This window comes from Nematolebias whitei, chromosome 21 (genome assembly GCF_014905685.2).
Source record: "Nematolebias whitei isolate Nwh7 chromosome 21, NemWhi1, whole genome shotgun sequence".
In the NCBI taxonomy this organism is placed as follows: Eukaryota; Metazoa; Chordata; class Actinopteri; order Cyprinodontiformes; family Rivulidae; genus Nematolebias; species Nematolebias whitei.
In genome coordinates, this window is record NC_056518.1 from 31,082,266 (window position 1) to 31,098,638 (window position 16,373).

Consider the following 16,373-nt stretch of genomic DNA (forward strand, 5'->3'; position numbering starts at 1 on the left):
TGAGGACCACTGGTGGTACCTGTACTGCAGATCGAGGACCACTGGTGGTACCTGTTTCACAATTTAAAGACGGATGATGGTACCTGTACTGCAGATGGAGGACCACAGCTTTACAGCCTTTTGGATTTCCAACCTTTAAAACTTTAAGGATTTTTACCAGATACTTTGTCATCACTAGGACAATCAGTCAAAAATACTTGAAACTGAAAACGCCTTTTGAAATATATAACCCTCACCAGCCTCTAACTCGCAGCCCCCTTCATCTCTCCATGACTTCTGGTCCTTTAAAGTCAGTTTTGGTGCAGAGCATGAAGATATTTTGGTTCGGAGAGCTGCTCCGCTGGGCCCACAGCCAGAATCCTGCAGTACTCTGTCATATATTTGGATAAGCTGCTTTGGAGTTCACAGGGAGTTGATCAGAATCATTCCTGGGTCTTTGTTTGTGACTCGCCTCACCATGCTGGACAAGATGACCGCTGAGGTTGGACGTGCAGAGGGATTAGACACGTTGACACTGTCCTGCTGCTCGCCTTTGTCCCTCAGAACAGAACGGGGGCTCTGTCTCCCACCCAGCAGCTGCCGTCTGCTGACACTAGCCTTTGTACCACAGGGCCCTCGTTCACGGGGGCCACCATCCACTCTGCTCTTTGTCTGGATAAGACGCACGCGAGACAGATGTTGGCGAGCACTCTTCCTCCTCCACCCTTCACACCTGGTCCAAACCCACATTTCTTCCCCACACAGAGTTTGAGCCCGGTGAACCATCCATTTAATTAATTTATGACCTGAAGAAACACGCAACCGCTCTCGTTGGCCTGGTTGCCGTGGCGATGGCTCTTGTGTTGCAGGCCCAAGTTTCCACGGAGATTTTAGTCTGAGGAGACTTCTGAGTTTGAGCAAAAATGAACAAAATGAAACGTTAAGAGAAACACTTTTGTTTTAGCTGCAGAACATTGGAAAGGAAATGAATGTAGTATAAAAACATTTCATCGGGGACATCTGACAGCCTGAGTCTCTGAAGAGGAGGCTGCAGCATCCAGATGTTCTCAACGGCGGGAAGGAGGAGAATAGACAGAAGAGGGGGAGGGCTACTTCCTGTTAGCACATGAGCTATCATAGAGGAGAAGGCTTCTCACCGGTCTGTAAGTACCTCTCACAAAGGGACCGGCCTTTGTGCATCCATCTAAGGATCCTGAACATGGGAGGTGGTGGGGGAAGAGAGCATACCCTGACAGGAAGACACTCGTCCCCTCGTCCACTCGCTGAGTGAATCAGAGCTGTGTGGTGTGTGCGGTGGTAGCAGCTTACACAAGGTGTGTGTGTACGGGGGGCAGTGGTATTGTAGCAGCTTACACACACACAGACACCGAGTCCACAAAGCCTTTTGTATTTGGATGTGATCACAGCAGCTTGTTTTCATCCATCCATCATGTGGTGGAGAGCAGCTCATATTTGAAATAGTCTTTTTTTCCCACATATGACACTTCTCACGTCACAGTCCCAATCCAGAGTCCAATTAAACAATGTCTTGGCTGGATTCTGAGTCATGTATATATGTCATGTGTTTCTGTTTTTCTTGGTGTCAGGGTGAGGAAGCTGAAGGAGACGTTGGTGACGGTTCAACAGCTGGATAAGAACATGAGCAACCTGCGGGCGTGGCTGTCCTGCATCGAGACAGAACTGTCCAAACCCGTGGTCTACAGTGTCTGCCACAGCGACGAGATTCAGAAGAAGCTCTGTGAGCAGCAGGTGGGCACAAACACGCAGAGTTTGTTTCAAACAAGCTGGAGTTGTTGAGGTTTAATTTCACATGTCTCCATGTGACAGCTTTTAAAGATGGAAAATGAAAAATGTTTATTTTATGTAAACAGACATCAGCTGATGGTTCCCATGTCGTTTGGAGTTGATTGGCTTAAAAGCAGAAGGAAACATAAATATTTAACAATACATAATCCAGCAAGGCTGAGTCAGGTCCTCTGGACTGGTTCTTATTCAAGATTCAAGGTTCTTTATTTGTCATACACACCACATGTGGTAGATGTGGTGGAACGAAATTGTGTACACAGGGTCCCAGTTACATCCAACAAAAGTATAAAATGTCAAAGAAAAACAGTAATAAGATCTAAGACATGAACTAAGAAAAACATTAAACTAAAAATACACTAAGCACTCATAATATAAAGACAACATGTCGAACAGCAGCACAAACATGAGTCTGTGTGAGCAGATAAGCATGAAAGAACATGAAACAGATCAGCAGCAACATGAAACAGATCAGCAGCAACATGATGTGATTTTTCACTGTGATTATTCTGGTTAGAGATTCATGAGTCGAACAGCCTCAGGGTAGAAGCTGTTCCTCAGTCTAGTGGTTCTGCACTTAATGCTCCTCAACCTCCTTCCTGAGGGGAGTGGGGCAAAAAGTATGTGTGCTGGGTGAGTGAGGTCCTTCATGATGCAGGTGGCCCTCTTCCTACATCTAGAGGTGTAGATGTCTGTGATGGTGGAGAGACCGACTCCAACATCTTCTGTGCAGCCTTCACCACTCTCTGCAAAGCTTTTCTTTCTGCAGCTGTGCAGCCTCCATGCCACACGTTGAAGCTGGAGCACAGGATGCTCTCCACTGCACACCTGTAGAAGGAGGTGAGGACTGAGCTTCCCAGCTCGTCTCAGCCGTCTGAGGAAGTAGAGTCTCTGATGAGCTTTCTTGATCAGGCTGGTGGTGTTGTTGCTCCAACTGAGGTTGTCATTCATGTGTACACCCAAGGACTTGTAGCTGGAGACCACTTCCACCTCAGATCCTCTTATGTTCAGGGAGGGCTTGAATAAACGATCATCACATCACCAATAGGATCAGAACACGTCCTCCACGACTCTCAAACTCCTTTTAGTTTCACAGCTACAGTCTGCCTGAACTCAGAGCCTGAGTCTTTGGAATATATTAATTAATATGTTGATGTAAGAAATCAGAGAACTTTGAAAATGTATTTATTTTTGAAGAAATGCTGAACAAAGCTTGGCTCCTGATCAGGTGCTTAGTTTTAGTCCATTGTGTAAATGAGTTGGATGAAGAGACTCAGGAGAAATCAGATTTGGGGAGTCAGTCTGAGACAAAAACTACAGTCAAACTTTTTCTCATTGTCGATGACCCCAGGTCCTTTCTCGTCCCGTGGTGTAAAAGTGTCCCTTTTTATATTTTATCAGCTTCAAGTTAGTGTTTCAGAGATTATCTGTAAATAATTTCTTTGTCGGAGTTTCGTTGACTGAATTTACAGTTGTTGTAATGATCAGAGTGGACTCTGCAGCTGGGATCCAACTTCTGCTTTAATTCTTGGGTTTAAAGAAATTTCCAATCACAAAGTGAAAAACAATCGCAGTGAAACAGGAAGAACAAACAGCAGCTGAAACCCTGAGAACAAAGATGTAAAACAACATCTTATTCAGTCAAATCAACAAGTTTTCAGTTTGCAGCTTGTATAAAACTCCTGAACTCGAACATCTTCCCTAAAAAGAACAGCATTAGAAAGCTGCTTTTGAAATGGCCGAGAGTCCAGAGGAGTCTCCTCTGTTTTGGGGACTCCACGCCTGTTTCAGAACCATTTATGGTACAGTGGCTCTGTTGTGGTCCAAAAGCACACGAGCAGAAAAGTGCTGCAAAGTAGAAACTCAGCAAGCTCCGAGGAGCGAGGAATAAGCTGCCACGCTGAGCTGAGAGGTGCTAAATGTACGGACTAACACAACTCCCAAGGTGGACACAAAACCTAAATGGACTCGAGCCTTTTAGTGTTCTTGTTGTCTGCAGGACCGCAGAATTCTGAACAACTAAAAGTTACCGGTGGAGGTGAAAGGGTTCAGGAGACATGGTCCAACACAAGACTTGACCGTTGTTGATAAATCCATGAGTTGATTTGTGTGTTTGTGCCCAAAACTGACTCGGACGATGGTGCGAAGACACCATGAGTCAGTTTTATGAGGCCATCGTTGCACAAAAATACAAGAATATTCCCGTCGACCAGTGGAAATGACCATGTGATGTGTAGTGAGAGTAGGGAGCAGGCGGAAGAGAACCTGAAGAAGTGGATGTTCTTTGAAGACAGGAAATAAGAAGACCTTCAGAGGGACAGCTCAGGTTTGGAGACAGAGCTCTTGAGGTGACGATGGTGTGGACATATGCAGAGGAGGGACAGTGGACATAATGGACAAAGGGTGTTTAAGACGCCGCTCAGGAAGGAGGAACAGAGAAGACCACAGAGAACGTCGAAGAGTGCAGTGATGGTGTGACAGCAAAGCATGCTGGGAGATGGAGGCAGATGTGGAGATGTCTCAGATGTCCCCCATGTGCAGCTCAGTCTCAAATGACTCTGGTCTTGCTAGGTCTTCTGGGATCATGTCTTAAACTGGCTCGGTCCATAAAAAAGCATCAAAATCAAAACTCCAGCTGACAGTCGAGCTGTCCTTTCTCCGCCTGTCTGCTGCTGGCTTCATGTGGTCCACATGTCCAACACATGTCCTTCATGTGGTCCACTCTGACCCTGAGCCAGGACAAAGCTGGACTGAGGACAAATGACGTAGATGTGTCTGCAGAGGACAACATATCTTCTGACTCTGCCGTCAGTAATTATGTATTTATGTAGACGGCCTCGTCTCAGGATTTAAATCGACCAAACTGTTGGAAAGTTTGTGTTTTTATGAATCTTTTGTGAATCACGTCTCATTTGTAAATGAGTCTTCACGTGTGATTTATCTGTATGAATAAAGTTTGAATGAATGAATCTTTGCTCCTCTGCCCGTCCTGCACACGTCCGCTCGAGATCTTTACATAATTTGATTTTTAATAACAGCTACTGATGCTGAGGTTTATCTGCTCAGGAGATTTTAAGACATCTCTTGATTTTTATTATTTTTCTTGGCTGAAAGTTTAACAAGTTTCTGTAGTTTAGGAAATGCAGCAGAAAATGGTGACACAAATTGGACCTAAGTTGTCTGTCTGATTTTGGACAGGAAGGTGTCTGAAGAAACGAAGCATTTGTCTGATGGAAAAATGGCTCCAGTTATGGAGAAAAAGAAATTGAGACAGATGACAGACAGATGGGGGGGGGTGGGGGGGGGGGGGACAGAAAAGTGAGAAAGATGTGGAGAGCTGGGTTTGTAGAAAGAGGCGGGACCTCTCTTCCTGCACCCCCCACCCCTATTAGGAGCTGAGGGGTGCTGAAACGACTCCTGGATGGAAAAGCTTTCAGCTGTCGTCATAGCAACCCAGAGAGTAGTAACTTGAACAAGCAAGAACCAACAAAAGTGCTGTCAGACTCTGCAGATGGAGTGTGCGCACACACACACACACACACACGCACGCACACGCACGCACGCACACACACACACACACACACACACACGCATGCACACACACACACACACACACACACACACAGCAGTTACTGTGTTGGTGTTGAAGTTTGGGGTGATTCATTAAAGTCCCTCTCATAAAATCACGCTTTTATTTTGTAATCATGTCCACAATACAACCGTGGTTCATTGACAAAGATGGGATGTAACATGTAAATAAATCCACATTTTATTCACAGTGGGTTTCAAAACAACCCAATTTGTCCATAAAAATGATACAATTTCTTTGTTTCGACATCTGATTAATTTACCATGTTCCTCTGTAGATAATTTATAAGTTCATGAGATTTACAAATCATTGCATTCTGCTTTTGTTTTATTGTTTTTACATTTCACACAACATCCAAACTCTTTAGTAATTGTATATTTGTGTTTGTAGCTGAAACTTTCACTTTAAACCAGCAGAGCATCACCTATGATAAATGAGACACCTTGTATGTTCTACGTGGACCAGAGGAGATGACCTTGTGATGAGTAGTGAGGGGGAGCAGGTGGAAGAAAGCTGGACTGGTATGAGTACTCTGGAGAAAAAATAAATTAAGGTGTTTAAATCTTGACAAAATGGACTATAAATGAGTCGTTTAGAAGGACATCTCAAGTTAGAAGCTGAAATGGTTTGGACATGTGTGGAGGGAAAACACTGGACAAATTGGACATTGGATGTCTGGCAAGGTGAGGAACAGAGGAGAACGCTGATGAATGGAGTGACAGAGGATCTTCAGAGGTTTGGTGTGACCAGGGCCGGCCCAAGCCTCCATGAGGCCCTCTATTTCTGCTAATAATGTGGATTACTGCAATCAACGGTCAGATGATCAGATCATTCACTCACCTGACATGAACTCATTGAAACGCTACAACAACAAAAAAACAGTACGCAATGCGTTTTACAGCAAAAGTGTCATCTGGCTTATTATCTTTGGTTCCAAAGAAATGCAACAGTAATGTTTAAAATAATTTGTAGTGCAAGATCAACAACAAACAGATAAAATAACTTGGATGCATAAAAATAGATTAAATTGTGCAAAAACGGACAAAATAAAAAAAAAAATTATCAAGGAAATGCTTAAATAATGTAAATAAACAATTACTTGAAACCACGTAAAATAGTTTAAAGAATAAATTTTAAGTTGAATAATTAGTTGTTAACACTATGTAAATGTATGCAACAATTTGTAAAAGCTGAACTTAAAATATTAAATAGAATCATAGAAACCATAACAAAAAAATAAATAATAATTCAATTCCACTTAGGGGGCCCTCTAGTGGCTCCGGGGCCCTAAGCAGCTGCTTGCTTATGCCTTGGGCCGGCCCTGGGTGTGACAGAGAAGGATGCTGGGTGATGGGGACATCTGTTTCCTTGTGGAGACCCCTGAAGGACTAGAAGATATAGATGATGATGAAGACAGAAGACACCTCTGATCCTTGTAGATTGATGGGAGCCTGCTGGCCTCCAGGATGCTGCCCAGGAACATTTTTATCTTTAAGGTCAACCAGGTCCTGAGACTCTAGCACTTAGGTTACTGGTCTGAGAAGCTAGACGGAATTAGATGCTGGCTCAGAGGACTCATACCTCAAAACCACATGGTACTCCTAACACTTACCATCCTGATGACACAGTCTAGTATCGGTTGATCTCCTCTTGTAAATCTCTGCTTTCATGGTGCCTGAATCACCTCACCCATAAAGGTCCTCCGTCCTGATTGTCCTGCAGGACCTGCAGAGGGACATCGAGCAGCACGCAGAGAGTGTGGCGTCGGTGCTGATGCTGTGTGACGCCCTGCTCCATGATGTCGACGCATGTGGCAGCGACTCGGAGTGCGACTCCATCCAGCAGACCACCCGCAGCCTGGACCTGCGCTGGAGAAACATTTGTGCCATGTCCATGGAGCGCAGGATGAAGTAAGTCCTGACACAGTGTTGAAGCGTCAGAGACAGTCCCCAATGTGGGAACATGTTGAAATCAGCCCCTCTGAAAAGCTTTGCATTCAAAAATACACATTCTCCGCCCATCAGGCATTGAAGTCACCACTCTTTCAGTTGGCACGTTTTGCCACGAAACAGGAAGTGTTTATAATAGGACACCAAATATCAATCTGCAAAATGTTTCAAAGGCTTGATAAAAGTTCTGTGAGATGTGTAAAAGTTGAACCAGTCTGTCTGTTGACCTTAGGACTGAGGAGACATGGTGTCTCTGGTGTAAAAGTTGAACTGGTTCCTCTGTTGACCTTAGGATTGAGGAGACATGGTGTCTCCAGTATAAAAGTTGAACTGGTTCCTCTGTTGTCTTTAGGACTGAGGAGACATGGTGTCTCTGGTGTGAAAGTTGAACCAGTCTGTCTGTTGACCTTAGGACTGAGGAGACATGGTGTCTCTGGTGTAAAAGTTGAACTGGTTCCTCTGTTGTCTTTAGGATTGAGGCGACATGGTGTCTCCAGTATAAAAGTTGAACTGGTTCCTCTGTTGTCTTTAGGATTGAGGAGACATGGCGTCTCTGGTGTAAGTTCCTGGATGATTATGCTCGTTTTGAAGAATGGCTGAAGACCGCTGAGGTAACTGCAGCCAACCCAGAGTCCACCAATGTCCTCTACACCAATGCCAAGGAGGAACTAAAGAAGTTTGAGGTCAGATGATTTTCATCTCTCTGTCTTAACTAAAGCAGCTTTTATTTTGGTAGACCACTGAACAGGAAGTCTTTAGATGAAGCATTGACAGTAAATACAATAAAAACGGTACTGTCCATGCTGTTTAGTCTTTCATCAGCTCACAGTTCAGTTAAACTCTTGATGTAAGTCTTTGGTTGTGTTGAGGTGACATTTTCTCCTGGCAGGCGTTCCAGCGGCAGGTTCAAGAGCGGCTCACTCAGCTGGAGCTGCTCAACAAACAGTACCGCCGTCTGGCTCGGGAGAACCGCACCGATGCTTCCTGTAAGCTCCGAGTTATGGTCCAAGAAGGAAACCAGCGATGGGACTTCCTGCAGCGGAGGGTGGCGGCTGTACTCCGTAGACTCAAGGTGAGACAAGGGGTCAAAGGTCATCATAGTAACACGTTACCTTCAGAACGGGAGAAAAGATGAACAAGAAAACAAACATCCGACCTTTCCATCTGATGTGTTGCCTCTTCCTCCTGTGGGTAGCTCCGCCCTAATCCGTCAGGATTTAGGTCACCTTTCAGACGGTAACAAGACTTCATATTAACAGCAGATTTGGATTTTCCTGATCAGCTGACCTCTGTGCCTAACTGTCGTTACGACCAGCTGAATACCTGGATCAGATTTAACCAGTTAGTTCTTTACACGTGTGGGACGCTGATAAAACCAAGCCAGCACTGGATCACAGAATCTGCACGTTTGTTTTTTTTAAGGCTGGAATCAGCTTTGAACCAGATTTCTGCCACTTCTGATGTTTCTTCATAAAACAGATTTTCAAACTGATGATGGAAGAAAACTCAGCTCACACCTGCTGCCCCAGCTTTAAGTTTCTCCCCCTGAAATATAAAGAGACTGATAACATGTTTGCCTGATGGAACACAACATTCATTGTTGTTTTTTTTTCTGACTCTGAACTTTGTCCCGTGCAGCACTTCACTTCTCAGAGAGAAGAGTTTGAAGGAAGTCGTGAGGCGATCCTGGTCTGGCTCACAGAGATGGACCTGCAGCTCACTAATGTGGAGCACTTCTCTGAGAGCGACATCGAGGACAAGATGAGGCAGCTGAAGGTACGAAAAGTCCAAGACTCTAATGCCCAGTGCTTAATTTGTAAACCAAACGATGCCGGAACACAAATAGCGGTGTGAGACCGAGGTTCACCGAGGCCAACACTGATACCGGAACACAACACAACGTTTAGGCGCACAAAATACCAAACCAATTCATATTTATAATTTACTTATAAATGCTTTGTGTGATTCATAAATGTAGCATTTTAAGCGCCAGATTATTTCTTTCTTTACTAGTTGTTTAGCATGCTCCCCTTCTCTCTTGCATCCTAACCCCCCACCGTTTCACTTCAGGACAAATTAAGATTGACGATTGGTCAGTTGCTGATGAGCCCACTAGATTGATTGACAGGTGGCATAGAGGATCCGACTCGTGCAAAAAAAAAAAAAAAATCATAGACCGGTCTATTTGTGTCATCATTTATTCCAAATTTATTAGGGACGCACAATATTGGATTTTTGGCCGATATGCCGATATGTTAAAACTTATTTGGCCGATAACCGATGCCAATATTTTATATACTTTCCATTGTCAGAACATATTCCTCTTATTTAGGCTTATTTGCTACAAAAATTGTGCAACAGCTGTAAGAGCTGGTGACATATATTCAGTAACAGCCATATGCATAGCACTTTAACTTGTATTAAATGAAAAGTGTTGAATATTATTTATTAGCATTAGTCACCTGCGATGCTGTCTCACTTGTGGAGGCTTGTTCCAGGTTCAGCTGCAGTGTGGGATCCTCTGCACTCCTGTGCATGAAGGACAGCCTTTTAAAGTTCAAAGTTTTTGTCTATCCATTGTGCCGTAAGATTAATCATGCTAACAGGGCTAACACGGCGTCCAAACGTCTGTGGTAAAACTCACCCAACAAGTCGTGCTATTAGCTATTAGCTTCTCAACGACGTCAGAAATGACGGCTTGTAACCCGGGTAACGTTATGTCGGAAAAATATCTCCGACTGCGGACGATGCAGCGAGGCTCAATGTAGTCCACAAATCTTCGGAATCCGACATCCTCACCAACGAAAAATAAAACTTCCACACTGCCGACATTTTGAATTTTCCTCTCCGCCGTGAGATCAGGTAGGTGCAAGTGACGTCATCACGTTGTGCTGCCGCTGCAGGCAAAAACAGCGCCTTTTATATCGGTGAGTTATTTTAATGGAATGGCCGATGTCCGATATTGAATTTTAACGCTAATATCGGCTGATACCGATACCATGCCGATAATATCGTGCATCCCTAAAATTTATTCAATATTTTGGTGAATCTAGGGTTTGAGAACTAATCTTCCTTTATTATTGGTAAGCCTGAGAGTTACCGGATCCAAGCAAAGAGTTACCGGCAGTGTTGCCAGGTGAGAAATGTAGGGTTATCGTAATAGAGACATAAAATTATTGTATTTTGAGGGAAATTATCGTACACCCGTCATAACCAAAATAACAAATTTATTGATGCACTATAGTAGTGATGGGTCCAATTCCAGACCGGCTCTGCTTCTTTTTTTTTTCCTTTCCTCACTCATGGGGCGGGCGCAGCGGACTATTCATCCAATCATGGCCGTTGTTCTGAGGCAAACGCAAACACGTCACTCATAGGTCACATTTACAAAAGCACAATTGGCTGGAATTTCCAGCCAATTGTGCATCTCTTTGCGGTCACAGATGCCTTCAGGGTTCACAAAAAAACTCTGAGACAGTTGTGACAGGCTGATGACAACTGATTACACATTCACGGAATGGTCAAATTATCGTATATTTGGCCTTTTTTTGGGATTAATGATCGTACATCACACAGAGGGCAAAATTGTTGTACAAATACGATAATTATCATACACCTGGCAACACTGGTTACCGGACTGCATCCTGTCAAAATAAGGGAGTTCCCGTATCCTGTTCCAGCAGGATCAGGCTCAAATTGAGCCCTGCTAATGCCCCTCTGGAGGGAAGGGAGAGAGATTCATCTGCAGAAACTCATGTTTAAAATCCACGCTGAGAAAGCTTCCTAGACAAAAAGACAACAATGTCTGAAATGACTCTGGATCATATTCTGACCTCACATCTTAAGGGACGTTCACCAAGCTGATTTATTTTGTAGAAAAAGGTTCAGTGGAGGTAAAGAGCTTGACTGCTGAGGGAGTTCATCAGAACCAGCTGCTGGTCAGAAACAAAAGAAAAGGAACGTGCCAAATCATCGGAAAGAAAACTGATTTTAATGTAAGAAATCCCAAATAACCGGGCGAGCCATCTGTTAGTATCAAACAGAAAAGCTTGGCCCAGAGGTCTGAAGAGCAGCACCGCACACAGAGATGATGCAGAACTTAAGTTTGGTTCTGGTCCAGTAAAGCAGGTGAGGGACAGCAGCCCAGTTTCACAATCCGTGATGTGAAGCTGCGTGTTGGCAGATGGAGGTTATTACCTCTGCAGGAAATACTCACGTTTTCATTCCATCAGGGAAAAGTAGATTTCCTGATGATAAAATCATTTTTCTGTCTCTCAGAAAAAAGAAGGAACTCTGAGACACGGCCCACAAAAGTCTGGATCTCAGTCAGATTAGAAATTTATGATGGAAATGGAAAATTCAGATTCTTTCTGTGAACCTGCTGAACCTGATTTATAAAAAATGTTTTGTATTAATGTTCTGAAAAGAATTCAAGCAGCCAGAAAACAGAAGCATCTTTTTTCATGGCTGAATAATAAAGAAAACATTCTGCGTCTCTGATCTTTTCTTATTGAAGACTGTTTCTTGTTGGTTGTTTACCGCCTGGTTTTGGTCTCCGTCCGTCTGCAGGGCTTCCAGCAGGAGATTACCCTGAACACCAACAAGATTGACGCTCTCATTGTGTTCGGGGAGAACCTGATCCAGAAGAGTTCTCCTCTGGATGCCGTTCTGATCGAGGACGAGCTGGAGGAGCTCCACTCCTACTGCCAGGAGGTGTTTGGGAGGGTGGCCCGCTTCCATCAGCGCCTCGTCAACAGAAGGCCGGTCAGTAGCACGCAGCGCCGCCGTCAGAAGGAAGCTTCTGAGGTTCTAACTTCTGGGACACTTCCTGAGTTGTTGATGGGATAAACATCTGGAGTTGGTCGATGAAGGCCAACTGAGAAGTTTAAAAGCATAAGAACTGAACTTTTCTGACACGTTTCCACCCTGCAGGTCCAGAACGAGGAGAGGGACATGGCAGACCACGAATCAGTCCTGACCCACTCCCCCGATGTGATCAACCAAACGTCCTGGATGGAGGCAAGGGGGACGAAGGAGGACGACGAATCTCCATCAGTGGGCGGAGTCTCAGCTGGAAGTCAGGCCATGTGCCACCTCCTAGTTCCTCCTCGTGAGCGCTCAGGAAGAGAGACCCCCATCAGTGTGGACTCCATCCCCCTGGAGTGGGACCACACTGTTGATGTGGGGGGGTCATCATCGTCGCATGAGGATGATGAAGATGCTACCTTCTTCAGTGCTTTGTCAGGTAAGAATAAAGACCCTCTGCTGCTTTATGAGCCCTCTCCTCTTCACCTTTGATTTTCTTCAAATGAGTTCTGATTCAGGAGAAATAAAATCCCTTCATCAAAACACCTGAGGGGAGATGAGGAAAAAAAATGTCTCATGTTCTGTTCGTCCGTCTCTCATGTAGTTGTGGAGTTTTGGTCCATTTTTCTTTCCAGCGTTGCTTCACTTCATTGAAATTTCTGCTCAGTTCTCTCAAGATCCACAACAGTCAGGCTGAGGTTCTGGACTCTGACTGGACCGTTGCAGAACCTTGGTTCTGTTCTTTCTGACCCGTTCTGTTGTAGATCAGCCGCTGTATTTGGGACCATGGTCCTGTTGAACCCAGTTTGTTCCAAGCTTCAGCTGATGGATGGACTCGTCCAAACCATCGGTCCTGCACCACCGTGCTGACATGCTGTTTGGTTTTCTCTAAATGTGCTGCTGTGCAATCTGCGGTGTCAAACCCACTTACAAAAGGGGCCAAAATTAAAACCTTTTTCAAACTAAGGGCCAGTTTCAGAATCTACATTAACTCAAGTCAAGATACCCAACATCTTTTCTTGGTCACATGTTCCTCAGCAAGAGTTTGATTGGTCTCATTTGATGTTCTCTGTTGCACTTTTGACATCATAATCAAAGATTACTGAAAAAAAAAAAAAAAAAAAGTATTTTACATTTAACATATCATCTTGGTGGCCAGATAAGATGTCAACGAGGGCCACATTTGGTCCCCGGGCCTCGAGTTTGACATATGTAACTTAGATCTAATGTTACAAGATGCCTTCTCAAAGGAAGCCACAGAATCCTGTAGACAGAGCAACAATTTCAGGCTGAACCAAGACCAAAACAACAAATCCATCTATTTCCAAAGACGCACGTTTCCTGTCTGGACGTTTCTCTGTTCGTCCATGATTTTTACTATGTTTGGCAAAAACCAGCCTTGTTTTTCCTAAATGTTGATGAGTTCTTAGTTTTATTGTTTTAGTTTGATGATTTCTCATTTCTTTTCTTTAGTAAGATCTGTGACGGACCCACCCAGCTGGTACCACCCCGGCTCCCCAAAGACAAAACACCTTCCCAGAGAACTCCTCCCAAAGCTGAACTCATCTTCGAGCAGCAGCTCTCCTCTCCGCCAGCAGGACTATGTGAGAACATGCATGCACGACAGAAAACACAGACAGATAAACGTAGAGACAACAGCTTCCTGTAATTCTGCTTCCTGTAATTATACTTCTTATAACTCTTCCTTCTGTAACTCTGCTTTCTTGTTTTCTACTTCCTGTAACTCAGCCTTAATTTTATTTCCTGTAACTCTTCTTCCTGCAACTCCAATTGCTGCTATTCTACTTTTTGTTACTCTGCCTCCTATTCCTATAACCCTACTTACTATAACCCTATCTCCTGTATCTCTATTTTCTGTATCACTTCCTTCCTTGTTGCTTCATGTAACTCTACTTATTATATATCTGCCTAATGTAACTCTACTTCCTATAAACATGCCTCCTGTAACTCTACTTCCTGCAACCTCACCTTCTGTAACTCTACTTTGTGTAACACTTCCTCTTGTAATTCTGCTTCCTGTAACACTGCCTTCTGTTCCTCTACTTAATGTAACTCTGCTACCTATATCTCTGCGTCATGAAACTTTACTTCTGGTAACCCTGCCTTCTGTACCTTTTCTTCCTGTAACTCTGCCTCGTGTAACTCTACTTCTTGTAACTCTGTCTAATGTAACTCTACTTTCTGTAACTCTGCCTCCTGTAACTCTACTTCCTGAAACTCTGCCTCGTGTAATTCTACTTCCTGTAACTCTGCCTCGTGTAACTCTACTTCTTGTAACTCTGTCTAATGTAACTCTACTTCATGTAACTCTGCCTCCTGTAACTCTACTTCTTGTAACTCTGTCTAATGTAACTCTACTTCCTGTAACTCTGTCTAATGTAACTCTACTTCCTGTAACTCTGCCTCCCGTAGTTCTACTTCCTGTAACTCTGCCTCTTGTAATTCTACTTCCTGTAACTCTGCCTCTTGTAACTCTACTTCCTGTAACTCTGCCTCTTGCACCTGTGTGTGCTTCTGCTCAGGCTAAACGTCTGTCAGACAGCAGAGGCAGCATCAGTTGTGTGAAGAATGTGAAACTGATCCTGAATGACAATGAAGAGCTGCTAGATGAAGGTCTGAGTAGCAGCAACCAGAAGACCAGTAAAGGTATACAGGCACAGATGAACCAGTCAGCTAAAGGAATTGTGGGAAAACACATCATTGTAAATTGCTGTTTGACTGTTTCTCCGGTCAGGTGAGATTGAGCGCTGGGAGCTGAAACAGACACAGTTCCCTGGGGAGATGGAAGCTCTGGAGCAATGGCAGAGGCTCAGCTATGACCTTTGTGACATCACTTCCTGGTTGGGCAGGGTGCTGCCTGAGCTGGAGAGGCTGCAGCGAATCGCTCCATCCAGCAGCATCCGAGACATCGAGATCAACATAAGGAAACTTAAGGTAACGTCATACTGTCTGAAGAAGACCAACTCCATGATCCCATCCAGTTTGTACCTCCAGGCACTAACAAGATGAAGTCTCATGTTTTCTCTTTGCTCTGTAAAGGAGTTGCAGAAGAACTTCAACACCTATAAGTGTCTGATGATCTCTGTGAACCTGAACGCCGGTCACTTCCTGCTGGGTGACAGCGTGGAGCTGCAGGAGCTGCAGGAGGCTCTGAGCTCAGCCAATCACAGCTGGACCCAGGCCTGCGAGGTTCTGGAGAGCTGGGAGAGGAAGCTGCACTCTGCTCTGCTGCAGTGTCGGGTCTGCTGCACAGATCCTAAAAGTTCTCACGTCACATAGTCAGAATAGCTAACAGTTTGAAACTTGTCTTCAGGAGTTTCATGAAGTGCTGCATCTGCTGATGCTGTGGCTCTCTGAGGCTGAGAGCAAAGTGTGGGCCGTAAGCACCAAGAGGGTTGTTCTGATAGAGCATCAGACCATGCTGATGGTAAGACAACAGGACTTCACTTTACCTCTCCCATATATATATATATATATATATATATATACCAATATGTAGATGAACAGATGCGGAGATATATTCATCAATTAAAACGGATTCCTCATTTTTCTGGACTGAATAAAACGTGCATTGAATTTAATGAAATGCAAACGTGAGACGTCATTTATCTTTGACCCATCAATCTATATGAATGCGGTCATTTATTTACAGAATCAAAGATTAACATCAAACATTTGCATTAATTTGGCAAAATATGAAAACAACAACAGCATAATTAATCAGTTTTACAACCAGGAAACCATACAGCCATGGTTTTCCGTGGCTTCACCACAGACATTAATGAAAACATCTGGATTAATTTTCTAGCAGAAAGGAGAGTTTAAAGATGGAAAATTGAGATTTATCTTACAGAGAGATGTGTGAGGGAATTTATCTGTTTTAACCAGAACAGCACGCTCATTGGAAATCAGCTTGTCCCAAACAGTACACTTTTGGGTGAAGGTCGACTTTTACCTTTCTGAAGATAGATCAGGTCGGCGTGAAGTCCTACTTCGCGCCACTTTCAGCGTCTCCGTTGAGAACAGCTAAAATACCTCGAGAGTCGTGCGAGGTTATCCAAACAGAAGTTATAATTCCCAAAATCGTCTCTGGTTCAGCTTGTTTGGTTTAGCAGCATCCATGAATGCCTGCGTTTTGCATTCATGAACTCCCAAACGCTCTGCATTCTGGATTCCAAGAACTCTGAACTCTTCTGGAACTCTGT

General features: G+C 44.1%; 1 protein-coding gene across 1 annotated transcript in view; it reads left to right on the forward strand.

Moving 5' to 3' along the window:
- LOC119427239 (nesprin-2) overlaps positions 1-16,373 on the forward strand; it is a 33,754-nt gene that overhangs the window by 5,940 nt on the left and 11,441 nt on the right. The window contains exons 6-17 of the mRNA XM_037694820.1: positions 1,587-1,749; positions 7,115-7,302; positions 7,874-8,024; positions 8,231-8,413; positions 8,980-9,117; positions 11,911-12,105; positions 12,274-12,586; positions 13,621-13,751; positions 14,691-14,814; positions 14,903-15,102; positions 15,208-15,408; positions 15,482-15,595. Of these exons, the coding sequence (XP_037550748.1) occupies positions 1,587-1,749; positions 7,115-7,302; positions 7,874-8,024; positions 8,231-8,413; positions 8,980-9,117; positions 11,911-12,105; positions 12,274-12,586; positions 13,621-13,751; positions 14,691-14,814; positions 14,903-15,102; positions 15,208-15,408; positions 15,482-15,595 (2,101 nt within the window). The remainder of the gene's footprint in view (positions 1-1,586; positions 1,750-7,114; positions 7,303-7,873; positions 8,025-8,230; positions 8,414-8,979; positions 9,118-11,910; positions 12,106-12,273; positions 12,587-13,620; positions 13,752-14,690; positions 14,815-14,902; positions 15,103-15,207; positions 15,409-15,481; positions 15,596-16,373) is intronic.